This window comes from Chanos chanos, chromosome 4 (genome assembly GCF_902362185.1).
Source record: "Chanos chanos chromosome 4, fChaCha1.1, whole genome shotgun sequence".
Lineage (NCBI taxonomy): Eukaryota > Metazoa > Chordata > Actinopteri > Gonorynchiformes > Chanidae > Chanos > Chanos chanos.
In genome coordinates, this window is record NC_044498.1 from 11,393,486 (window position 1) to 11,420,349 (window position 26,864).

Here is a 26,864-nt window from a genome sequence, read left to right on the forward strand (position 1 = left end):
ACCAAGGTTCAGTGGATGATCAAGATGAACCGCCACAAACTTTACTGCTTTCTTCCAGTTTAGAGACACCACCCAATTCACAACTACCATGGAAAAACAGACAGAAAGTCGATTGGTTTATTGAGCTGGATCAGTTTAAAGCCTCATTTTTCTCATGGCTACATGTATATTTTACATAACAATTATTCTAGCGTAATATCTGCTAGGTATAAAAATGAATTGCAAACTTCTATTGCAAAACTAAATGTCTTTAGTTAACCTTGGCATTCTCAAAATGTTCACTGATGTTTACACAAAAACCAGGGCCACAATGCACATGACAGTCTAAAGCAAAAGAAAATCCCAAATTGCTTGAAGACATATTGTTGAGAGTTCTCATACACCATATTTTCATGTGACCTGTGACAAATGAATGGTTCTTAACATTATTGCACACATTTCGGAGTGATTACAACCTCTTTGTAGAAGTTGTTGAACATATGGATAAACAGAAGCATGAACCTGTTGCTCCCACTGAAACATTTTGTGTAGTTCATAACAACAATGTCACTGTGATCGCTGGAGAAGGAAAAGTATTAAAAGAGTATGAGGGGCAGTTCCTGGCCTGAGGGTGGAATGCTGCTCAGCAATGGTTATATCTATCATCCAGAGAACAGAAGCAAACCACAGTGTATTGTTGTGACGCCCTCGCTGCCAATCTCGTCTGGCTCCACTAATCAGCGTCCATCTCACAATATTAATTATTCTATCATTGGACTGATAAACTAGCCATAGCTCACACCTGTTCTGAGTAACCAAGACTCACTGGCTCTGTGTTCTTATGCTTCTTATCTGATACTCTGCCTTGGTGAAGTGTCTCACACTTCCAGTGTGCTGAGCTGTGTATTCCTTGTTCCAGTTTTACTGCCTTGTTCCTGTTTGCCCTCCTTGTTCCTGTTGACCTGTTAGCCTTGATCTTGTTCTTGGTTAACTCTCCTGTTCTTAGTTAGCTCTCCTGTTGTGGTACTAACCACAGCCTGCACATGGATTCTGATTCCTTGTCCTGTAGCTTGTTTATTATATATTGAGATCTGCTTGGACTTGACTTTGATTTTGGACTGTGTCCTGTAATAAAGTTATCCTGCGCTTGTATCTGGCCTCATTTCCTATTTGTAACAATTATATGATTCTTGTGATTCTGTAAATACTACTTCATATAATAATTACCGGTTCATATAATGCTAACTGATGTAACAGTACAATATAGATGTATGAGTACAAAGTCCAGTGCCTAACAATTGGATCTTGCAAGCCATCATGGACAAGTTGAGTTTGTTTATCCACATGTGTATCTTTATATTGCACAAACCATTTTACTTGTTAATGTCATTGGTTTGTTCAGAAGAACTGATTGATTGGCTGTTTAGTCATTAAATAATGAGGACTGTTTCCCACCCTCTATGAAACTATATAACATATGCTGAAGATATCATATTTAATCTTAATATTTGTAAATATTCTTAGGAACTATATTCTAGCCCTCTGCTGCACTGTATTTTTTTTCATCAAAGTATTTTTCCATCAAATGCTTCAACATACAATTTTGCCTCCAGACTTGTTTTATACTGTGGGTCTATATGAGTTTTTGAAAAAAAGGAAGGAAAGAAAGAAAGAAAGAAAGAAAGAAAGAATATGAATGTGAATGTGAATGTGAATATGAGTATGAGTATGAGTATGAGTATGAATGTGAATGTGAATGTGAATGTGAATATGAATATGAATATGAATATGAATATGAATACCTTTATTGTCACTGTACACATACAATGAGATTCAGTGTGCAGTATCAAGCTACACGGAAGGAATCAAAATATAAACATGAAATGTAAATATGTAGAAAATACAGAAATATAAAAAAATATGAATATAAAGTAAAAAAAAAAAAGAGGATAAAAGGGATAGACAGGCAAGTGAAGAGTAAGGCATTTTGCACACTGTGTGTGTGTGTGTGTGTGTGCTTGGATCATGGTCTTGGATGTAGAACTGAGCATAGATCAGCATGTGTATGGAGCTGTGATTTTTAGAGTGGCAGTGCAGTCAGTGGCAGTTTTGTGTAAAAACATTAGCAGCAATGCAGTATGAAGTGTACAAATTAGTGCAAACGTGTCAGTACAGTGCAGTACAGTGGTAGCAGCTTCACTGTATAAAGTATGCAAAGAAAGAAAGAAAGAAATAAAGAAAGAAGGAAATCTTTAAAAAAAGCTTTTCCCATCTTCACCAAACAAGTTCTTTTACAGTTCTTTTAATCGGTTAATCAGTGCTTTTGTCTGTAACTAGTACAAACAGACTGAGAAACACACAAGGACATGATCAGCATAGATAAGGTTTCCAACACAATGACCTTGTCTTGTAGAACAGCATTCTGCTGTCAGGCCTAAGCTCTTTCAGTCGTCTTCACTCAGACGTTATGGCGGTTGATTGGGGACAGAACAAAACAATTAAGAATCATTACATAAACCAGGGACTCATAGATGCAAATTGCACATACAGCCCAATATACCAGACACTTACACCAGTTACATTAACGATCCATCAGTTTCAAGCAATATGTTTAAAGCATTACACACAAACACCTTTTGTGGATCAGACACAGTAAATCACATTCAGGAATATCATCTTCTCAGATTTTTAAAGAAACATTTTTGTCTTTTAAATATTGTGATAAAGGACAACTAATCATCTTTTAAATTCTGCATTTCTTCACATATAGGGTCTTTGTTACAGAGGCTTTTATGTTCATGTTTCCACTTGAAATATATTTTGATTGGCTTTGTGGAAGCATTTAAAAGTTGATATTACAAACTAAGACATGAAATGGTGGATGAGAGAAGCAGAAAACCGCTAAAAGTTTCCTCTCCTACATTATATTCTTTCATATGTGGACTTGTTGGCTACACCAGTGTATTCTTCACCGCATTTAATTGAGAACAAGCTTTTTTTCTTTTTTTTTTTTTAAATCAGTCTATAAAATTTGGTTGTCAAGGAAACAGCACTGACTTTGGACATGTGGCCTATCCTTGGTTTCCTGCTTGAGAACCATTTGGTAGATCTTTGTACTATCTATAGATCTATAGCTGCGAGTCTCTGCAGGGTGGTGGCATATATGCCCAGTATCTAATGACCTTTAACACACTCCTTATCTCTTAAATGTTGGGACTGTATGTGCAATAGAAAACATTGCTGTGAAAAACAGGAGCATCAAATAATGAGAGCAAGCGTGTGGGTGTGGGGGCAGAGACGTTTAGATTGTAATCAGTCTGAAGAACATGTCGTCTAAATGCATACCAAAACACGCACGTCCTTAAACAGTTTGGTGTTGACAGGTCTGTTATTGAAGCACTCTCTCAATGATGATAGGTCTTAACAGCAAAACACGCTGAATTGGTTCAGTGTTACTTAAATATCAACCATATTTTTCACCACTGAAGCTGCATTAGATATGTTAACCTTAACAAATTTTGATGACAAATCTGTGGGTTTTTTTTTTTTTCTTTTTACCCCAAAACATTTGCCACATGAAAGCCCCAACAGTATCTATCATACAGTACAAATGTCTTTGAGGTACAATGAATGACAGCGAAGGAGTTATTGCGAACATGAAGAGAATGTTTTTTCTACTGACAGAAATGCTTAGCATATCAGTCCTGAATAACTTCTGTAACATTACTGACTGAATTTTCTGGCGGTCAATTTGAGCTTGGTCTCTGTGTACCTCTGTTTTGAAATTTCCAAAAAAATGTTATCACAATTGAGAGGTATGAATCAGCTACCAGCATTAGTTAGGTATGACAAATAGAAACACGATGAATGGTAAGGTATTTCTTTCAGATGGGTGTTTCACCTCGGGGTCTTTCAAGATAAATGGATGGTATGATGGTGAAAACGGATGATATGATGGTGAAATCTGTGAGGTGAGCCTTCTTAATGACTGAGTGCAGAACAGCTATTCAAAGAATGCTATAGTTTCAGGTGCACAAAAATCTTGCACTTCGAGTTTCACCTGTAAAGGGCCTTTTTTCCCCCCAACTGAACAAGGAAGGGAGGGGTCTACACCTCACTGTGAAGTCCAGCAGCGGGTCACACCCTCCCTCTACACACATACCATCCCCTGCCTCTCATGGGCAGGTATATAAGGCAGTGTGTGAATGAGCTACAACCATTCATTTGACTGCGTGTCATTGACCATATTCCATCTAAGCTACAGCTCTGACCTACACAAGGAATACATCATGTCTTTCCTCACAAGATCTTATGCCAACAGGGCACTCAGTGTCTATGGAGGGGCAGGAGGCAGTGGCTCCCGCATCTCACCCTCCGTCTCAAGTACAATGTACTCACCTGGCGGATTCAACCTGGCTGATGGACTTGACCTCCATGTGTCAGCCAATGAGAAGGCCACCATGCAGAACCTGAACGACCGTCTGGCTTCCTACTTGGAGAGGGTGCGCACTCTGGAGAAGGCCAATGCCGACCTGGAGAAGAAAATCCGAGAGTGGTACGAGAGCCGTACAGTTGTGGCCCATGATCACTCTCCTTTCATGGACACCATTGAGGATCTGAGGAGACAGGTGAGACAGGGTCACATGACAGTGACACAAAAAAAGGCAGCAGTACTGCTCTGTATGCTGTGACAAAGAGCTTTACCACAACTGAAGATCATATGTTACCAAGTTGCAACCTGAAACCTTCAAACGTGTAAGCTACAAGCTGTTACTCACGTACTGACTAGGCACGTTTCGTACCTTTTTGACTCCGTAACAAATTGCAAGATATGTTTGCAAGCGGCACATCACTAAATTTATGCACGGAAAAGCTAAACAGAGAAAATATGTCTTTTCCAGATCTTTCTTGCCTGCAGACAAAATGCCAAAACTTTGCTGGATATTGATAATGCAAAGCTGGCTGCTGAAGACTTCAAGATGAAGTGAGTAAATGAATGTATATGTGTCATTTTGTGTGTGCGTGTGTTTGTGCATGTGTGTGTGTGTATGTGTGTGTGTGCGTGTGTGTGTGTGTGTGTGTGTGTGTGTGTGCATGCATGCGTGTGCACATTTGTGTGGATGAGGGAATCTATGGAATTACAAGTGGCACTCTGAAGCATTTTCTGGTGTTCTAAACTTGACTAAAGCACTTACCTTTGTCGGTAAACTTGAACTACATGTATGAGAATGAACTGACAGTGTGTTGACCTTGAACTTGATCTGCAGGTCCGAGAACGAAAAGACCATGCGATTAGCGGTGGAGGCAGACATTGCTCACCTGAGGCGTACCTTGGATGATATGAGCATGGCTCGCTCAGACCTGGAGATGCAGTATGAGGGGCTGAAGGAGGAACTGATCTTCCTGAAGAAGAACCATGAGGAGGTACATGCTCCCATCGTCCTTACTTATTTACACGACAGGCTTCATTTACACAAGCCTTTAGCTGGCACACAATTTTTCGCTTGTGGAAGAGTAGTAAGATGGTTAGTATTTGCTCAAGGTATTTTAAACTGACCAATCACTGACTAAGTTGTTAGAACACAGTGTTAAAACAGTGAAGAAAACAACGCTTACATAAACAGAGATTTGTAAATTTCATGTCAGAGGTCTTGTCTGGTTTTTGTACAGAGAGCTACCTCAGAATATTAGAATTGCCTTTACTGTTTAAAAATTGCATATAGTTCGGATGTAACACAACATTAGTCATACTGACAGCCTCCAGAAGGCACCATGTATTTACACTCCAGATATCTCAGTTTGGTGTCAAAAGAGAGTTGCGAGCAAAACGCAGCTCTGCCCTCTCAGAATAGTTTCACATGGGGTCAGGTGTATTTTCACTCTGTGATATTTCTTTGTATACATTCCAACTCGCTTAGCTCACTCAGTGAGAGCTTATGGAATGAGCAGGTTTGTGGTTTTAGCAACTTAAAGGAAATCTTAGTTTCATTCTGTGTTTATTACAGACATCAGAGACTGATTACCTTTAGGTTTGCTTTGACTGCATGCACCGAGCAAGCCCTATAATTACAAAAAGTAATGTTACACACGATATAGGCTATAACATTGCGACATATTTCAAGTGCGCTGACTTAAACTTCGTCTGGTAAATCTGGCTTATCGAAAAAATACCCTAATTGTCGATTTGTCTTGGATCCATGTAAAGGATTAAACGAACACGTAATTTAAAAGATCATCATAAAGCCACATGAACATGGATAGTCATCATCCATGTGGTTTCCACTCTGTAGGAAAAGAAAATATGAGTCACACTGTGTTCCTTCCTTTCTGTCATCCTTCCCTTCATTCTTCTGGGAGTTTACTCTTCCACTGACTTCTACTTAACCGGCTGAACTTTAAATAACACACAAACACACACACGCACATGAACAGGCACACACACACACACACACACACCAAAACAATCCCATGTTTTGAACTCAAGGCTAAAGAGAAAAGCCTATGGTGGGAACAATGGAGAGAGGCCGTGGTGAGCTATATTAGAAGTGCCAAGTGCGCTATCTCATAGTACCTTCAACAACATGCTTCCATGGCATGCCCCAAAAAAAATATTGAACTTTTTCTCCCTAATCTACAGGAAATGGCACTGCAGCGCACACAGCTTGGAGGTCAAGTGAATGTCACTGTGGATGCAGCGCCCTCTGCTGACTTGAACCAGACATTGAAAGAGATCAGGGAGCACTATGAGTCTGTCACTGCCAAGAACAAGAATGACCTGGAGCTATGGTACCAGAGCAAGGTACACTACAGGAACAACACTTTCCCAGCCCCTCTGAATTATGACTACTACTTAAGATACAAAAAAAAGGCAGAAAAAAGCTATAGTTTTTGCTAAGCATTCATTCCAGCCCAGTACCAATACTGCTGATTCACCAGAAGAATAGCACTTGAATTATTCAATATGCTGATACTGAAATAGACAGAATATATCCTAGCAACCTGGTCTCACTGGAGCTCAGTTTATTGCATTCACAAAATATATTCATTAGCTGAGCAATGTGGATAAAAATGTTGTCTGTGGTGACTTGAATGAATCTAGAGGTTAAATTATAAATGACTGAATGCACACAATGCGTTTCGTGTTCTCAGATTTCTACTGTAGAGCAGGAGGTTATCACACAAAATGAAGATCTGCTGGAGGCCAGGACAGAACTTAAACAGCTGAAGAGCACACTCCAGAGCCTGCAGATAGATCTGCAAGCACTCCACAGCATGGTAAACATTCAGTTCACCTACTTCTCTCTTTCTCTCTCTATCCAGTGATGTCTCTCTCTATCCAATGATGATCCACTCCCACTCTCTCTCTCTCTCTCTCTCTCTCTCTGTGTGTTAACAACAGAAGGATGTTTTGCTTATTCAGTTTCAGCACTTAAATACCATTCCAATACTAATTTATGTGCCAAAAGTAAAACATTTCATTCAGTGTAGCCACTCTAGATGGCACCCTAGATACTCACAAGACAAAACTGATTTTTTTTATGAACTTCAGGCACTCCTACTTCTCTCTCTCTCTCTCTCTCTCTCTCCAACTACATCTCTCTGATCCACTTCCTCTCTCTCTCTCTCTCTCTCTCTCTCTCTCTCTCTCTCTCTCTCTTTCAACAATAGACGGATATTTTGCTTATTCAGTTTCACCACTTAAAAGACCATTCCAATACTAATTTATGTGCCAAAAGTAAAACATTTCATTCAGCGTAGCCGCTCTAGATGGCACCCTAGATACTCAAAGGAAAAAACAATTTTTTTAATATGATTTGGCACCAGCATGTTGCAACAGTGTGTTTATTATGGCAAGTTTGTTCTTCACTCCTAAGCTGGGTCTGGCATGAGCACTATGTGAAGCACACAAAGGGGGCAAAAATTATCCTGTGTTAAAAGTTCTCCAACTTTCTACCAGTTAACTCCCAGTTGGCTCACTAAATTTTTCCCTTATAGTTTGCACCAACTTGGAAGAATCACAGGAAATATAATGCACTTTTCCAAACCAAGCAGAACAGAACAACAGTTGCTCTGTTGAAAACATATTACTGGTCTCAATGCACTGTGTCAATTACTTAACATTTCCACTGCGTTCTCCATGGGCTCAAATATAGTAGATTAAGTGCAGTTGGTGGTGAGGTAATGTAAATGTCACAAAGAACATTGATTGTGCTATTAAAAGTCAATTCCACTGAAAAACAGCGGTTTTTACATAACTTTGAAAACCTGGCTATAATCTACATAAAGCTGAAGCCTCTCTCAAGGAATTACTCATTCATTAAGCTAAAAGAGATTCACTGTGTCTTAATGAGCCATGAGATTCTTAATGAGCCAAGAGATTCACTGTGTCTTAATGAGCCAAACCGCCCCCCCGAGATCTGAGATTCTGAAAGCTCCCGTTAGCACTGTGAAGTTTGACGTCACCGGCCATGAAATAAATCTCTTCCAGAAACCAATCTCTTCCCTGATAAAGTATTCCTCGTAATTTTCCACAGAAACTATCACTGGAGGACACCCTGGCAGAGACTCAGGAGCGTTATGCCATCCAGCTGGCAGATCTTCAAAACACAGTGACCAGTCTGGAAACCCAGCTCAGCCAAATCCACGCCAATATCGCCAGCAACAAAGCTGATTACGACCAGCTGCTGGATCTGAAGACTAGACTGGAGATGGAGATTGCTGAGTACAGAAGACTGCTGGATGGAGATGATAGGTATGGTTAAAAGGGGAGGGAGAGATTGTAGTGTCTTAAAATTCACTATATGCGGTTGCAATGGGAATAGCACTCGCTGGGTTTGAAGAGATACTCAGGCATCAACTTGAGCTCCATTTTGACATTACGTATATTTCTGGATTTTCATTATGTGTATCAGTGGATTTTGATAGGATCCCATTAGCACAGTTGAAAACCTGGTGTTAAAACCCAGTAATTTCATCTTTAGCTCTGTTGGATTTTGTCTGTACTGATGTGCTTCACAATTAAGTAACTTTCAATCCTCCCTCTCTTTATTTTACAGTGATCCCCAAGGTAAGCCTGTTTGTAATCTTTTTTTTGCTTGTATGAGCAAAGAGACAGACAGTTGTTAAACCACTTTAAAATGTCTAACATACCCATATTTGCGATTGAAACACAAGTATCTCTCTTAACTCTGAGCATCTTTTAAAAAGCTATACCTAGATATAATAGAGACTCTTCTCACTTGTAGACCCAATAAAAATAAACGAATTTTAATATTTTACAAGTTTCAGAAGACAGAATTTAGTTAATGGGTCTTAAAGAACCACTGCTTTGAAAAATCTTTATTAAAAATCTGCACTTTAATTCTGAAGCACTGATAATCAGTATGCATTTTATGGGCCATACTAATACAGTTGTTTCTCTTTTCTTCCTCAACAGTGGTGAAAAAAGTGATTACAGTGGTGGAGACCATTGTAGATGGCAAAGTGGTGGAGACTAGCAAAACCGTTGACATCGATGTCCAAAGTGATAACGATGACTAAATCATAGCAGTCTTCAATAAGGCTGAACAACTTTCACCTATTTTGGGTCATCTTACAATTTTCTTGCCCATTTTAAACTCTGAATCCTTCACAAGATGTTGCTTGATCTAATGTGTCGCAATGAAGAGAAAATGTGAAAAAATATTGCTTCATCTTAGAGAAACTGATTAAATATACAGACCTTTTACAAGGTTAGGTTGTACTAATGTGAAAAGATGTGGAAATTTCCAAAACAATCAAACAAGTATCCAGTAAAATAAACATTACACTGTTTTCCAAAAGTCCTCCATCCCATATTTGTTTCTCTTACCCGCTACATGGGTGGTGCTGACATGACATGTGGCTGATGCTAGCAGTAGCAGTAGGTGTTCAATAAAACAACAACACACAGGATACATGTAAACCAGGAAATTAATTATATATTTGAAGGAGACAAGCTGTCTGCACTTGTTTACAGGATATACAGTAGAATCAGTGGTATGTTACAGTGCTTGCAACATTCTGCTTGCCAGTGGACTTTTAAACACCACTCCCTACTCAAGATTAAAGAAATTAAGAGATCCTGTGGCAATCAGATTTCATCTCTCACTTCACAGTATTTACTGATTTTGAGGGAGGTCCTATTTCCCCTCAGATCTCCACTTTAATTACTCATGTAATTCAAAGTTGTTTCCAGTCTGTATTAACTGGGGGACAATCCCTGTATCTGACCAGTGCAATTTGTCATAAGTACTCCGTCAGTTTGGATGGTAGTGGTGTGCACAGATGTTTTAGAATACATAGATACCAGTGGTTGTCACCACCTGCTATATTTGTTTGATGTAACTGGTCACAGCTACAAAAGCTGTAGTTAAAATGTGAAACGATGGTGTGTGTGTGTGGGGGGGGGTTAGTTTAGCATAACTCAAAAACCTCCTGCATGACTTTTTAACACCACAAAAGAAACACAGACATTGTATAAGAGGCGCTGTTTTTTATTTCACTTTTTGGGGACAGATGTCAGTGCTCGGTGCAGGTATCATTGCTGTGATGTGCATTAAACACGTTTGCCTTAAGTCATCTTGGAGGACACCACCTTCCCATCGACCACCTCCTCCACAATGGTCTTCACTGTCACAGTGCTGGACTTTCCACTGCTCGTACTGATGCTGTTGATAAAAAGACAGGACAATTTATTGTTTTAGTATTAACAGAATTCTTGAACTATGGGTTACTCTCAGACCAGTAGGTTAGGAATAACTGCTGTACACTCTCTTTCTCTTCAGCCCTATCTTTCTCCTCCTGTAGCACCTCCACTTTTCTATCTTCACTCATCTGTTCTGGTCCCTTTCACTCATTCCCCCCTTCAGATCCTTTTCAATATTTCCATCTTCCTGCCGCTAGTCTTGACATTCTTCCCATCTCCCGTCTTTCTCTCCCTTATTCATGTTTCTTCCTCTTTTTTGCTCTATTTCTCTCTCACCCGCCGACCTAACTGTCCTGCGGTAATCCAAACTTTGACAGTCTTCGTTAGATTCTCCATCTCTTTGCTCATTTCCCCTGCTCTTGCTTTCGATCTCCTACCTGCCAGCCTCTCCGTCCAGCAGCCTTCTGTACTCAGCAATCTCCATCTCCAGTCTGGTTTTGAGATCGAGAAGGATCTGATACTCTTGGCTCTGTCTCTCCAAGTCGCTACGCAGCTGCTGCAGCTGCTCCTCCATCCCGTTCACCTGAGCCTGCAGCCCGGCCAGCTGCATAGCATAGCGATTCTCAGTCTCTGCCAAGGTGCCTTCTAGAGATGCTTTCTGTGTGGGAAATATAATTCTGGGTCACTTTCAAAATCAGTCAGTTCAGAAAACGTTTTGGAATACAGTCACGATTATAGCTAAGGCTACCACTCCCTGTGGTTACTTGTCACCTGATAAATTGATTTCCATGTAACATACTGATCTGAGCTCATAAAAACCCGTGGAGGGCGGAAGAATGACAGAGGAGGGAATGTGATGGGAGGAGGTAAGATAGAGTGGAGGGAGTTGGGAGCTGTAAATGTTCTTAGATCAAAGAGTACACAGGAAAACCATACCAGGTGTTTCCTGAGCCAATACTGTTGTGAATCACACTGTAATCAAAACTAACCTTGTATCTTTCTCTATGGTGAAATCCTTGATTGATGGACAAACATGCAGGCCCACGCATGCATGCACACGGACACACACACACACACATGCACACACATACACACCTACACACACATTCACTAATAACATAGACATTGATCTCAAGTAAAATGAACTGATACTACGTCTACACATCTTTGCAGTGGTTATTTGCAGAGGTATCTACTCACCATACTGAGCTGAGATTGTAGTTCAATTTCCAAGCCTTGCAGTGTACGTCTGAGCTCGGTAATTTCTGACTTAGATGTTTGCAGACTCTCTGTACTGGATGCCACCTCCTTTGACAGGGTCTCAGTCTGCAGAGAAGTACATGGGCTCAAGGCTTTGTATATTGAAAATCATACTCATGTATTGACTGTGCAAATTAATGAAACTTAATTAATAAACATGCATCTGCTACACACAGAGGCTCTTTGGCCAAAGACTTAACAATATCACAATGATGACTTACTCTCCAAGTTGGCATATGTCTAATATTGACATGTTTTCTTTGGTTTCCAGCTCACTGATTTACCTTGGTTTGGAACCAGGCCTCCAAATCTCGTTGGTTTTTGGCAGCGACAGCCTCGTACTGCTCACGGATCTCAGCCATGACGCGAGACAGGTCTTCTTGAGGCGCTGCGTCAACCTCCACGTGTACCTGGCCTGTCATCTGTGAGCGCATGGCTGCCAGTTCCTGACAGAGAGAATCAAACACTTCATGACACAAATATATGAAAGACTACATCTTCTCTGAGATCTATCTATCTATCTATCTATCTATCTATCTATCTATCTATCTATCTATCTATCTATCTATCTATCTATCTATCTATCTATGTGTGTGTGTGTGTGTGTGTGTTTCCTGCCAAAATCCTGTTCAGATCTGTTCAGTCAGGCTATTGCATCAATTGTCTTTCAGAATTCAGACTCTGTGTTTAACAAGTCAGGGACGAAGGGCGTTACCCTCAGACTTCTGCAGCATTAAATGATTCTTCTTTGATAGTGACAATGACTGTTCACAAATCACTTATTTTACCACTTACAGAATTATTGATATCAGTTGTTTACCAGATCAGGCAAACTGTCTATATAGAACCCACCTCTTCGTGGTTCTTCTTGAGGAAGATGAGCTCTTCTCTAAGACCCTCAATCTGCATCTCCAGGTCAGATCTGGCTAATGTCAGCTCATCCAGAAGCTTCTTCAGCCCAGCGATATCTGCCTCCACTGACTGGCGCAAAGCCAGTTCATTCTCATACCTGAACAGCACGCACACGGTCAAACGTGACAAAGTACAGGTAGAGAAATGTACTGCATTAAGATATCGGGGCCTGCAAGAGTGAATTACAACTTTCTTTTTTTCCTTTTTTTTTTTTTGACCTTTTTCTGCCCTGAGGAATGCAGCCAGACTAAAGTACAGTTTTTCTTGTTTCGGGTTCTTGAGTGACATGTAACCTTTTAACCGTCTAGAATTTCTAGGGTCTTACTTAGTTCTGAAGTCGTCTGCGGCTAGTTTAGCGTTGTCAATGCTGAGGTAGATTCCTCCATTGACTCGTGTGGCGTCCTGGATCTGTAGAAAATGAAAGAACATGAAAGAGTTATCAGACCAAGGTCAGAGTTGTTCTTTTTTTTTTTTTTCCAAACAGTGTGCACTTTTTAGAGCCACACCCTCATCATCCTTAGAGTGAGCCACAGCACTTTGTCGGATTAATCATTAACAGTAAAGGGAGAAGTGGGTTACTGGAAATATTATCTGAAACGCATTATGTGCAATGCATTTTGAATGATTTTTACACATGAACAATACATTTTTCCTGCACAGGTTGGGACATACATGTTTCACTGGGTGGGTTTCATTCAAACAATCTATTTTTCTCTTACTTGTTGCCATTTACCCAAAAAATAATAGCTGCATCTTTTCATCAAAAAATTAAAACAAACAAATCCTATGCTCTGACCCTGAACGTGGCTCAAGGCAGCTTTACTTTTATGCAAGGGGTGGTTCATGATGCAGGTTCGACCGGATGTGAAATGCCGTACTAGACTGATTGCATGTTATTCTAAATCTCTGCAGTATGCAATAACAGTACCTTGCCCTGCAGGTCGCTGATGATAGCCTCATAGGCGGAGTAGTCCCGGGCTGCAGGGCCTGCCTTGCTCTCCAGGAACTGACGGATCTTCAGCTCTAGGTCAGCATTGGCCTTTTCCAGAGAGCGCACCTTGTCCAAGTAGGAGGCCAGACGGTCATTCAGGTTCTGCATGGTGGCTTTTTCATTGAGGTCTACGTCACCCCCACCAAACGCACCACCAAGACCAAGACCATAGCCACCTCCACCACCAGCACTGAAGGACCTTGAAGCAGTCGAGATCTTCACCCCAGAGCCCCCTGCTCCTCCGTAGACGCTGCCCGCGCGCATGGCGGTGATACGGCCACCACCACCACCTCCGCCCATCATGGAAAAGCGAGAGACCCCACCCATGGAGGGTCCGCGGAAGGAGCCCCCCGAGGAGACGAAGCTACGGTTACTGAAGCTGGAATTCATGGCTGACGGGAGGATGGCTCTGTCCTGGCTGGAGGAGAGAGAGACTGTGGATCAAGACCTTGCTGGAGCTTTATAAAGTGTTGAGACAAGGAGAAGAGGGGTGGAGGAGAGGAGGGGGATAGAGGAGAGAACACCTCACACTCCACCCAGTCTTTGCCCTGCGGCAAACGACCTGCCAGGAAAAGTTCCACTCAGAGAGAGCCGAGATATCTGAAAGAGCACACACACCCACCCACTCACACACACACACACACACAAACACACACATGCACACACACACACACACACACACACAAACACGCGCATGCACACACATACACCCACACACACACGCACACACACACACGCACACACGCACACACACACGCATAGACTTTCTGATGTGACAGCATGATGCACATAAAAAAAATTTATAGGCATGAATACCTGCATGTTTGCATGCAAACGAACAAATGAACAAAAAGGGAAACTTGAAACATGCATACTCATGTCTCTCTCTCTCTCTCTCTCTCTCTCACTCTCTCTCTCTCTCTTTCTCTCTCTCTCACACACACACACACACAGTCACAGATGACAGATGTTATGAACAAACTCAGTTGTGGCATCATGACATCTGACTATGAGGACAAACATGTAAAAATGTCTTGACATTGACAGATAAATATCAGCGTTTGACAAAGACAGCAGTGTTTTTTCTGGTAGTTATGTTTCCATGACAACTCCACACTGGACTTGATCAACACTCGTAAACACTCATAAACAAATTCAAACTCAAGCAGTAAAGTTGGCTCTCTCATTTGAAACCAAGCCAGCATTTCTACGAACAAATCTCTCTTTGTCTCATGTTAAGGGAAAGAAAGATTTCACCTCAAGTGCTCCATACCAAAATTTGAATTACCCATTTTATACCATCGAGTGCAATGCTTTGGTTGGGTGCATCTGGTTCTTTTTGCATGAGCCTGTGCACTGCTGTAAGCCCTTTTCAGATTCCTAAGCCATAATTTAATATGTCCTCTTATCTCCTTTATTGTGTTCTGAATGTAATCACCTAAAAGATAACTTAAGTTGAATCATTAAACTTATTGAAACAAGCATTATCTTCAAGTGGTAGAATAACAGGTCTGAACAGGAGAGAGAACAGTTTGTGCACCATTATATTTAATGGATTGAATCAAGAATTTTTTGTGTACAGAAAATGAACATTCAGTTAAAGTAGATGCTATACTCTCCTCTCAGGTAGAGAGAGGGAGCGAGAGAGAGAGAGACAGAGAGAGAGAGACAGAGACAGAGACATAGGTATTCATAGCATACTGCAGAAACAAAGCTGGAGCCTTGCCCAGGTGAGTTTCCACACATGTTTTCTCACATACCAATGGCTGCTTGTGGGTTTTCTTAACCTCATTGCTGTCATCATTCATTTATTTCCTTTTTAGGCCTTTTCAGGTTGTTTTTCAAGTCCGAACATACATTTCAGAGTCTTGTGCTATTACTATCTATAGTAAAGAAATTAATAACATTGGGGTTTTTTTTTTTTCCATAAATGCATTTACATACCTCACATCTGCTATCAGTAATACACATGTGGGTATATGAGATATCTGTATCAGGATGTGATTCTTAATGTAATTTTAAGCAAGGCACATTTGCTCTAAAACATCTGAGTTGTACAACTGTATCACAAAACTACAATAGACTATACATGCATGGAAAAAACCCCAGAGCTAACCAAAGAGCTGTCTTGCTGGTTTCTTTCATGATGTACAAATTGCATATTCATTCTTTACGTGCATGCTAGTCCACGTAATGTTATGTGGGAGAGAATGCGTTTGATGTGGTTGTCAGAGGAGTGATAATAATTGTTATTATAGTACATGAATATTTACAATAAGCAGTAATGGAAAATCACTGCATCCCCATTACTAAGGTAAGGGCACGGATACTGAAACCAAAATATAGAAAATAGATCTGAAGATCCACATCTCAACCATTCCCTAACTGAATGAACATTGTACTTCATATAGGCACATACATATCCATGACTCGAGCTATGAAAATGGGCCTCCACTGATTTCAAAACAACAGATATGGCGCAGTAGGTTGTTTACAAGATACACACACACACACACACACCCACTGGAGGGGTCAGCCCTCTGCCTTGTCAGTGGCACTGACAAAGGCGGAAAATGTGAGTCTGCTCGTCCATTCCCTAAAAGCCGTGTATTTTCCTTCTAATACCTGTGCATAATAGCCACTTTGTTACAGCGCACTCCAATTGTACACAGCGTACTCCAACAAGTACTGTGAATGACTCACTGACGAGCAAATATATGGCCCAAGCGCCGTTTAACAATCCTAGATTGTATTTACATAGTAATTACATTGGACAATAGTGTAGTCGCCGAGTTAAATGTGTGGCAGGTAGCGGACCATTTTCCTTCAGATTTGTTGAGATTGACTGTACAACTGAAGTTAAGGCAGACCGTCATTTAGGTATACTACAGAAAGACTGTGCAACAGTTAATCAGTTTCTTTATCCTTTCTATTACTGGCGTTAGCCCCTCTCATCAGTTTTCATGTCGCATCTTTGTCATATTCCAAAGCAAACAAGACCCACCTTTCCAATCCAGTCTTTTCAGTTTATGTTGACTGTGACATGACCGGCTTAATAAAGTATTCATACGTTTTTCTGTACTAGTATTAAACCATATTTTGTGACTTGATTGTAGCTTAATGACTTGATCAATCATCCCACCATCTGATATGACACAATAATTTTGTTATTGATTGGGATCATATGCTGGCCAGTCTGAGCTGACGAGATCCTCAAGTGGTTGACAAAGGATACTATTGTTTTTAAGGTATGATGGATCCACCCGAAACTAGAATCTTCTCAACAGGCATTCTGTCATCCTAAACTAAAACTGGTCTTTCAAGACATGCTATAAGTCACTGTGACAATTCACTGTTACATGCAGGATGTTACTGTTATTTAAACATGGGGTGAATATTTTTAGCGTTTGCACAATGTTTGAGCAAATGTCTCAACGTGCAAGATAAACATTGTGTGTACTGTACATTGCATGTACCTGTTAGCTTCAGGTCCATATTTAATAATCACCCTAAGACTTATTTTGATGACATAAGTATATTTCATAGTACTTCGTTATTAGTGGGCTATGTGTTTGTGCCATCTTCACAAATTTCCCAGTGAAAATATTTAATTGCTATTTATACAGTTGCTACTCACGCTCACATAAAACCGTAATGCAATATTATCAACCATTCATTATTTGGAAATCCACATAAAATATACACTTTAACAGATAATGAAAATTTACAGGAAAAGAAAACGTACAGAAAGCCAGAGAAAAACATGTTTGGTAAATTTCCACTTAAAACTCTGTGGCCTTTGAATTTCAGAAAACAGAGACGATGTTTGACACGCTACTACAGGTCTCAGGCAGGAAGTATCACAGGATAGTATCACAGTTCAGGCCTTCAAAGTCTCACAATCCAAAACCCCACACAATCTTTACATGTGACAGTCAAAGACAATACATGCCAAAGATGTGTTTGTTACACTTGTTAGAAACACTGAGTGTAGATCATCTTTGAGTCTAGAATTTCAAAGAGCATGTATTGATCAACTGCCTCAAACTTTCAGAGTAAAAAAAATAACAACAACAAAAAAATCTCCCTGTCAGCTTTGAATATGTCATAATTAATCCTCTACTCTAGTATTGTTTGGATAGCAAAGTCACCTCAAACAGCCTCTTTTGAGAGATCATTCATCTCAATTTTCTTATGGTGACTTATACCCCTTCCAGATATTCATTCTGCATGTCTCATGGCACCCGGTCAGAAACAGCCTCACCCAAACACACCTGTGGTTCCAGCTCCGCCCACCGTCAGTCCTGCCTCTCTATACCAAGGGTTTCAGCAGTTACACCAGGGATCTCTGGTAACTCCCCTACATGTGTGAACAGCTATTTTTGTGACTCATTGTCAGATCATTCCCTTGCGACTTTTTTTGCCCAGTTCATGTCGCTTCATGTCGAGCCAGCAATGCCCTGTAAGTTACTATCACAGCAAATCTAGATCATTTGCAAGTAGTAAAATAGCATTGCTCCCACTCTTGACAAACCAGCAGTTTCTTCCAAACTACTTGGTTATTGTATTATTTCTTTAAAATAATAATAATAGCAATAATAGAATAATAATAATAACAGCAGTGGAAGTAGAGTAGTCATTTTTGCTGTAAATGTCACACATGCTGTTTCTATAATGCCAGTGTATCTTATAATTGTACTTTTTTTTATCCTTTGTAATTATGTTCTTTTTAATTCAAAGTTTACTTGCTCAAAGTGAATCAAAGTAAAAGACATGCACATATATGGATGTTCGTGTACAATAAACAAAATTAATTTTAGTGACTGTCTTTCAGTAGCTGCCAGTAGCATTCAGTAGTATTAGCATTAAATTAGCTGAACACAAAGAAACAAACTGACATAAAAAAAACATATGTGTGTTTGTAATGTTTTTGTAATTAAACTAAACGAATTAGATTAATTTGAACTTGAGTTCTCAAAAATAAAAGTTAGTGTTCTTTTCATTCATGTATTTATTACTTGCGGAAAGAATTTTAGAATTGCCTGGATTGAACCCATGTCTCACCGCCTTTTAAATCAAATTTATGATCTGACGCCTTTTATGGTTGTTTGTGATTCAGAATTTTCTGTAATTGCACAACTTCTGTGACTAAGCTCTGAGAACAAAAACTACATGTTATAAGAGCCTTAGGCAGAAGTGAAGGCATGTGTAAACAATTCTTTGTATTAAATGGGTGGATCTGCTTTGAATGTGGCATCTCTTTCATATAGCGGAGTAATACTATACAGTCAGTGATGTGTGCATTTGTAGTTTTAAACTCTAAAATTGCTTTTCAATTCTGGCAAAATATCTGTTAAAGCAAACCAGGAAACATTCTTTTTGATGAGAACATATGACAAAATTTCTTTGGTTTCAGAGTAATTTGATTGGTTATGGAGCACCTGAATGCCTCTTTAACAGTTCTGTAGGAGAAAGATTATATTAAGATCATTATTATATTAAAACATAAAGACCTGGAGTTCTGTTGCATTGGTCAGTGAAGTCTCAGTATCATAAGAATTTAGGATTCCAGAGTGCAGTTGCTCTGAAGCTCACTGTATATGCGCATAACTCCACAGTACAAATGGCATTTATCAATTTGAAGTCTGGAACTGAACTACCTGAAGTCTGAAACACTATTTAACCTTTAATCTGGACCTCCACAAATTAAATTTCCAAAAGCTGCAAAAGTGTGCTAGATCTGAGGTGAAGCGGTGTTGCCACCTGCTGGCAGTTCTCACTAACTGCATGTGGATCCTCTAACACAAGGCCCCATATAAGGGCCTTAGGAATTCATTAACTTATACATCAGTCTTCATTAGAAATCTCTTTCCATAAGTACCAAGAAACATCAGACTAAGAGCTGACACGTAAAAAAGCCCTTCGTGCCAGTGAGTCATAAAACCAAAGACAGATGAAAGGAGAGTCTAAGGTCCCAAAAACGCCTTTGCCAAACAATCTGCCAGCGCACAGTTTAACGCTCAGACCTGATGGAGGCAGAGATAATCTCTCACAAATGCTTTCACACGACTGCTGCAGCCTGTGTAACCGCTTCAGAGTTCAGTGGTGTTTCATTTGTGTAATCTTCTATTCATTAGCATGCTTCATTGGAATTGGAAAATAAACACAATGATGAATCTTATACACCTCCATAAATCATGGAGAAAATTGCTGATAATAATGTAGGTTCCCGTTCACATCTTCATTTCAGTGCTTTGCTTTAATGTATCTGGAAAGTACAGAATGTTTTGGGGGGGGTTTTTGGCTTTGTGAGTTGTGCGTAAATCACAAATGAAGTTGAGACACTGACGCTGTCAAGTTTTTTTGTTTTTTTTTTACACAGTGATGTTACCTCATTGAACTAAAGCCTCTTCATGACGCGGCACAGTAAACACTATGACACTGATATTTTAGTGTGTGAAGAGTATGACACCCCGTGGCAGGTTTCGGCAAAATGAAACATAAAAAACTTTTCTTCTGTAACACTAATGAAATCCCTTTAATTCATTGCTTCTACAGCCCTGATATTTCATTGACTACATAAATGATGGCAAACATTCTCTGCATGTACACAATCTTAAGAAATATGACTGAAAAATATCAATGGATTGAATTAGATTTAATGGATTTAAAATTCACAAAGCTCCAGTGATGTATTCCAATCACATTTATATTGCAAACTTGAATAGAACTGATCACACGCCATACAATAAAAAAAAAAAACCCATCAGATAAAATAATGATTTTTGAAAGGCCGAAATATCTTTTAAGATGTTAAAAGAAGAATGTCACAGAGGTGATCATTGTACTGTTACAGTGTTCTTGGTTCTACCCTGACACTTCCTGAATCTTCTCATCTACAGAAGTGGACACAACTTTTCCATCCACCAGCTCCTCCACAATCACTTTCACCCGTCTCTGGATGTGAGGGTTGTACTCTGTACACAGACAAACATTACAACAGTTAACACTCACTGATTACATTGATTGAAATGTACCAATCCGTTTGAAGTTTGCTGCGATGAGGGTTACGAGTCTCGGGTTTTGACTGAGTAATTAGGGCGTGGACTGTAGGAGGTCATTTGAACGGGCTAACTGATGCATGGGCCGATGAACAAAAGCGTGAACAGAGTGAACGCATAAACTTCTCGCCACTCACCATCCTCTTCCTCGACTTCCTCCGTTTGACTGACAGTCTCTGTCACAGTCTTGGATGTATGGGTCCTGGACAAAATGGCGATAATAAAAATAACCGTCATCCACAGCTGAAGCATGTGACAAGTCCTTCAGGAGGTTAAATATATTTTTTGCTGAACAGTCTGATTTGATCAACTCCCTCTTGAAAATTGTTTCTGCAGTGATGACACTCAACAACTTTACAGAGTTTAAGTACCCGTATCCTATTAGAATACATTTCCTTCTTTACCTAATATTGTATTATAATATTAAGTAAAGAAGGAAAATGCCTAATTTTATTGCAGTATATTCCTCCTTAATCAATGGCTAAACCCTCCATTAAACATGTCCACTCTTAATTACTTTCTATAGCAATTAGGGTTAGCATTGGGAAATGTTAATGCTTTAGCCAGTACAACAATTGTTTGCTGCACATGTGTTTACATGGCAAAATGCAAATGCATGCACACCCATTTCATCATATCGCTTGTTCAAGTTGTCTAAACTAAATATCATAATCTCCCTGTTCCAGACTGCTTACACTGACGCAGACCACTCTCCATCCAACAGTCTCCTGTACTCGGCAATCTCCATCTCCAGTCTCATTTTAATATCAAGCAGCAGCTGGTACTCAGTAGCCTGCTGCTGCATGCTGGATTTCACCTGCTGCAGCTCCCCCTGCAGGCGGTCTATCAGCAACTGCAGCTCACTGAGCTTCATCCCATACCGGCCATCCACCTCTGCTAAACTCTGCTCCAGGCATTGTTTCTGTGTGAGAGAGAAGTTGAGTGTGAAAGAGAGGAATGTAAGACTTGTTTACTACTTGGTCCCTCTACTTCTTAACTTTACATTCAGCAGTATCCAATAGTCAGATAAGGAAAGAGAAGAGAAAGAGAGAGAGAGAGAGAGAGAGAGAGAGAGAGAAAGAGAGAGACCTGTTTTAGAAGTGCCTGCAGTTCTATCTCCAGGTTCTGGAAGGTTCTCTTGAGGTCAGTCAGCTCTGTCTGTGAAGTTTTGATCTCTGTGCTGCTAGTCGTCATCTGGCTCTGCAGGACTTCCACCTTTAACAAATGCAACACCACAGTCCATCAGCACAGCAACACTGCACTCAATCAGCACAACTACACCACACTCAATCAGCACAACAACACCACACTCAATCAACACAGCAACACAAACACTCAATCAACACAGCAACACAAACACTCAATCAGCACTCACACAGCAACACTGCACTCAATCAGCACAGCTACACAAACACTCAATCAGCACTACTACACCACACTCAGTCAGCACAGCAATACCACACTCAATCAACACCGCTACACAAACACTCAATCAGCACAGCTACACAAACACTCAATTAACACAGCTACACAAACACTCAGTCAGCACAACTACACCACACTCAGTCAGCACAGCAACACCACACTCAATCAACACAGCTACACAAACACTCAATCAACACAACTACACACTCAGTCAACACAGCTACACAACACTCAGTCAGCACAGCTATACCACACTCAATCAGCACAGCTACACAAACACTCAGTCAGCACAACAACAACACACTCAATCAGCATAACATTCTGAAATGCCATTTCATATGAAACAAAAACTTGCATTCCATATGAAATTCAAGCAAAATTTAGACATAAGACTTGAAATGATAAGACTAGAAATGATCCATGCTCTCAAAAAATTAGTTTTTTATACTCTTATTTTTTCTATTCTTCTCATTTGAGTGTCAAAAGGATGTTTAGGGTAGGTGTACATTATAGCTGTGTTAACACTCTTCTATAGTAACAGTCTTACACTTCACATAATACCAAGATTTGCCTTTATTCCATGGAAGACAAAATGTGTTGAAATATAACAGAGTTTATTTTTGCTTGTCATTCTAGTCTTCGTCATAATAAAAGGCCATATCCTGTCTATGACATAATACAATGCTGTATTTTACCTTGTCATCCATCGCAATCAATTTATTAAACTGTTGCCACAAAAAAGGGATTAAGGATAATACCACAAACAGTTAAATATATTTTATTATTTATTTTCAAGCAGAATCCGGTGACATAATAGCAACACCCAAACATATTGTTATTCCAAGGGTAAACTATTTTTCTAAAATAAGAATCAATGTAAAATGTTAGATTAAAGGTAGCTTTGGAACATAATCCTGTAAAATTTATGTGTAGGTGTGAGCTCAGAACCTGTCCCACTAGCTTACCTTAGACTGAAACCATTGTTCTGCCTCTCTGCGATTCTTCTGGACAAGGGTTTCATATTGCTCCCGCATCTCCTGGAGAACCTTACTGAGGTCCACTGAGCTCACACAGTCCATTTCAACATTCACAGAGCCGCTTTGCTGTTCTTTTACCATGAGCATGTCCTGTCGGGAAGAGGACAAAACAACAAACATGAAATCTAAATGAAAAAGACTCTAGAGAAAATTTGATCCGATTGAAAAAGTGGGAAGCACTACATGACAAAAAGACTAAGTTGTAGGTATTAGGAAATGAGGAGATGTGTTTGAGATGAAGGGTTAAAATGTAGGGTGAGATATTGAATGGGTGAGGTGTACTTCAAACACATCTGAGATGAAAGACATGACTATGCAATGATGAAGGGTTTAATTGTAAAGTTTAACTAGTAAACACTCACAGATCTTACTTGTGAGCACTATGAAATATTAGTAAATAATAATAATACTGAAATACTCCAAAATGACCATCAGATGAAGCTTATCTGTAAATTTGGCTTTTACTGAATCATTTTTAACCCGTAAATGAAGGACTACGTAAAAACTGAGAACCATATGTAAAATAAATCATATGTTCCCCAAAAACAAACCAAACCATTCAGCAGACAAAGCTTCGGCATTACCTCTTCACGGTTCTTTTTCAGGAGGAGCAACTCATCCTTGAGCCCAGTGACCTGAATCTCAAGATCTCCACAGGCCACGTTTATTTCATTCAGAACCCCTTTAAGTCCGGTCAAGTCAGCCTCCGCTGCCAAACGCTGGTTCTTCTCCGTTTCATATCTGAGCAAAGAAGGCATTAACACTCCTCATTACTCATGGATCTGTAAACAACAGGTCGACGATTATACCTATTGCCCTCTGTCATAGGAATAGAAGAACAGACGTTTAAACCTGTACTCACTTCATTTGGAAGTCACTGGCTGCAAGTTTAGCGTTGTCCACTTTCAAACTGATCTGAGCATTCTCCAAGATACGTGCCATGATCTTTGAGAGAAAAAAAAAAATTACAGTATGTTACGGGAAAAGTGTGTGTTTCTTTAGACAACATTTGGCTGAACTGTGCTCGGGAAAAGTAAAAAAAAAATAGGATTGTGATAATTCTTAAACATGCTACAGATCAAGTCTTAGTTTCTGCTCCAAAGTTCTGTCAGCAGTTCTATTACAATGAAACAAAGGAAACAGTGTGAGATTTCCTGGCTATAAACTATGCTTCAAAACTAATTATCTAATTTAACAAATTCAACATTTTTTAAGTAGGTACAAATCAAGGGGGGGGGGGGGGGGGGATATGTCCAGTCAGAATATCAACAAAGCTGTCTGAGTTTACATTACCACCACAGAGATAATTATGATCTCACAAACCATGAACTGAATCAAAACAAACAGAGTCTGTGATAATAACCAAGATGGACTCTGTCAACTTAAATATATCCCTGGGCAGGAAAACAACACAGTAGGTGATATAGGTAATAGGTAATATACTCTACTATTAATTAGAGATGCCTGGTTGTATGTGTGACGTCAGAGGTCCAAAGACAGTACCTGTTTGCGGAGGTCAGCGATGGTGCTATGGAAGACACTCAAGTCTTTTCCATGGACAGGAGCCCTGGTCTCATAAAACTCCTTAATTTGCAACTCCAGCTTCTGATTAGCACTCTCTAAGGAACGTACCTGAGGACATAGGAAGTTACACAGAACATAAATTCACTTATGTACAGCTGTACAAGTTTTATGTTTACTTGATCACTTACTTTATCTTTCTTTATTTTGCATAATTAGACATTCTCTGAGAATAATGGCAAAATATTCAAAATGTTCTCTATCACATAAAACAGAATGGTTATGCAGCATCAGAGCTGTCATGTGTTGCTGTTTAGTTAAATTTTTCAATCTGTTCAAAAATTATTGATCTTTTACCCTCTCAAGGTAGGATGCCAAGCGGTCATTAAGGTTCTGCATCATCACTTTCTCATTGGCATGCAGGCTGAACTCTGCGCCGGGCAAAGCAAAGTTGGAAGTCGAAAATGAGTTGGAGATGCAAGTGCCATACCCCCCTGCTCCTCCATACTTACTCCCCAAGGACAAAGACATAGCCGAATTCCCTGCTACGATGGGTGCCGTCCCACCAGTAAGACTAAGGGTGCTCAAGCCAGCTCCGCTCTGGGAGCTGAATGCCATGCTGCGCTTGACTGTCACGGACATTTGGAAAAAGCCTGAATGCGTTTGCGCTCGCAACAACTTCTCTCTCTCTCTCTCTGAGACCGTCTTTTATACTTGCAAGAAAAAATGTTAAAGGTTATACCACATGACACACAGCACCAACAAACATTTCAGTTGTAATCCATGTTGAAGCCTGCATAGAAAAAAAAAATTCCACGGAATCTTGGCACGCAGTTGCCTTCAACAATACAGGGCAGGGACAAATGATTGAAGCACGTTATGACAGTGTCAACAATATTCAAGGGAACTGTATCTTAAAGATTTTCACTTATACTACTTATAAGAGGATAAGAGGACCTCAGACTGTTGAAACAAAATGAGCTTGAGAAGTTGAAAAGTGACAATACTAATCTAATAAAATTCCTTCTGTGGTGAAATAAGGGAAAAAACCATCCCTGGTGGGTATTTTCCAGTGTTCTTCAGTGTATTTTAAAGTGGGATTTAGATGATAAATGGTACTTCAGCTTGCTCAGGCAAACCAACAGACATAACCTCAGGACTATTTTCTGAGGCGAAAACCATCAGTGCTGCATTTGATAAATGAGCTGACAGAAAACCCATCTTTTAAGTGACACAATGGCTAAATAGATGTCAGCGCATCTCTGTCATCACCCCTTTATTGTCACTCTCAGACGTCGGCAAATACTGGAACTCCTTCAATGTGAACTCACCTACAAATGCTCAGTGTCCTATAGCATATGTATGAAAAAGCCACTGACTTCTACAATTCGGCTTTTCTGGTGAGTGATCATATGAATAGACTGGTTTTAAGTGGAACACTTAAAGAAAACTTACTTGCTCTTTTCCCCATGGCTGTCATAGTGTGCGTGCAAACAGGTCACGCACCCCTCCCATTAAGTTTATATGTGTGGCGTTCTTGTCGTTTTTGATTGAAAACATGTTTGTTCTGTTGCACTGTACACAAAAGGGTCACAAATGGGAGTGGATGGCTCTCCTATGCTCCTTCTGAAATCCAAATGAGTCACATTTTTCAAGGTTTCACATCAACCATAGTCGAATTGCAAATGTAATGTTCTCAGGAATACAAACATCCAAAAATCCAAACTTCTGAAAACACAGTGGATTCAAAACATTATTCATTCATTCATTCATTCATAATTTTATGTAGACTGTTTCCAGTCTACGTAAAAATGAAATGAAAACAGGAATACTTTGACCTTTAAGAAAATCCTCTTTATTATTCTAAAGAATGTAGAGTGGATCCGAGTTCGATAAGTGCAGCGAGTATGCCACTGATGGAATTTGGGTGAGGTTTTCCTAGAAAGATTTTTCACTACAACACATTGCACACCCTCTGGTCTCTCATGAGGACCTGGGATTTTTTGTTGTTG

General features: G+C 39.9%; 3 protein-coding genes across 3 annotated transcripts; 1 reads left to right on the forward strand and 2 right to left on the reverse strand.

The window, feature by feature from the left end:
• Positions 1 to 4,268: 4,268 nt before the first annotated feature.
• On the forward strand, positions 4,269 to 9,519 carry krt98 (keratin 98). Its single transcript, XM_030772055.1, has 7 exons — positions 4,269 to 4,607; positions 4,881 to 4,963; positions 5,247 to 5,403; positions 6,617 to 6,778; positions 7,129 to 7,254; positions 8,514 to 8,731; positions 9,402 to 9,519. The coding sequence occupies exons 1-7, from the start codon at positions 4,269 to 4,271 to the stop codon at positions 9,517 to 9,519; spliced, it is 1,203 nt and encodes a 400-aa protein (XP_030627915.1).
• Positions 9,520 to 11,078: 1,559 nt separating this feature from the next.
• On the reverse strand, positions 11,079 to 14,114 carry LOC115810727 (keratin, type I cytoskeletal 50 kDa-like). Its single transcript, XM_030772725.1, has 6 exons — positions 13,746 to 14,114; positions 13,143 to 13,225; positions 12,758 to 12,914; positions 12,190 to 12,351; positions 11,846 to 11,971; positions 11,079 to 11,303 (listed from the first exon to the last, which is right to left on the reverse strand). The coding sequence occupies exons 1-6, from the start codon at positions 14,109 to 14,111 to the stop codon at positions 11,079 to 11,081; spliced, it is 1,119 nt and encodes a 372-aa protein (XP_030628585.1). The 5' UTR covers positions 14,112 to 14,114.
• Positions 14,115 to 20,675: 6,561 nt separating this feature from the next.
• On the reverse strand, positions 20,676 to 25,470 carry krt99 (keratin 99). The gene is made up of 9 exons (XM_030772056.1): positions 25,210 to 25,470; positions 24,835 to 24,963; positions 24,194 to 24,276; positions 23,916 to 24,072; positions 23,260 to 23,421; positions 21,959 to 22,084; positions 21,571 to 21,791; positions 21,007 to 21,071; positions 20,676 to 20,785 (listed from the first exon to the last, which is right to left on the reverse strand). Exons 1-9 carry the CDS (start codon positions 25,468 to 25,470, stop codon positions 20,676 to 20,678), a joined length of 1,314 nt encoding a protein of 437 aa, XP_030627916.1.
• Between the last annotated feature and the right edge of the window lie 1,394 nt (positions 25,471 to 26,864).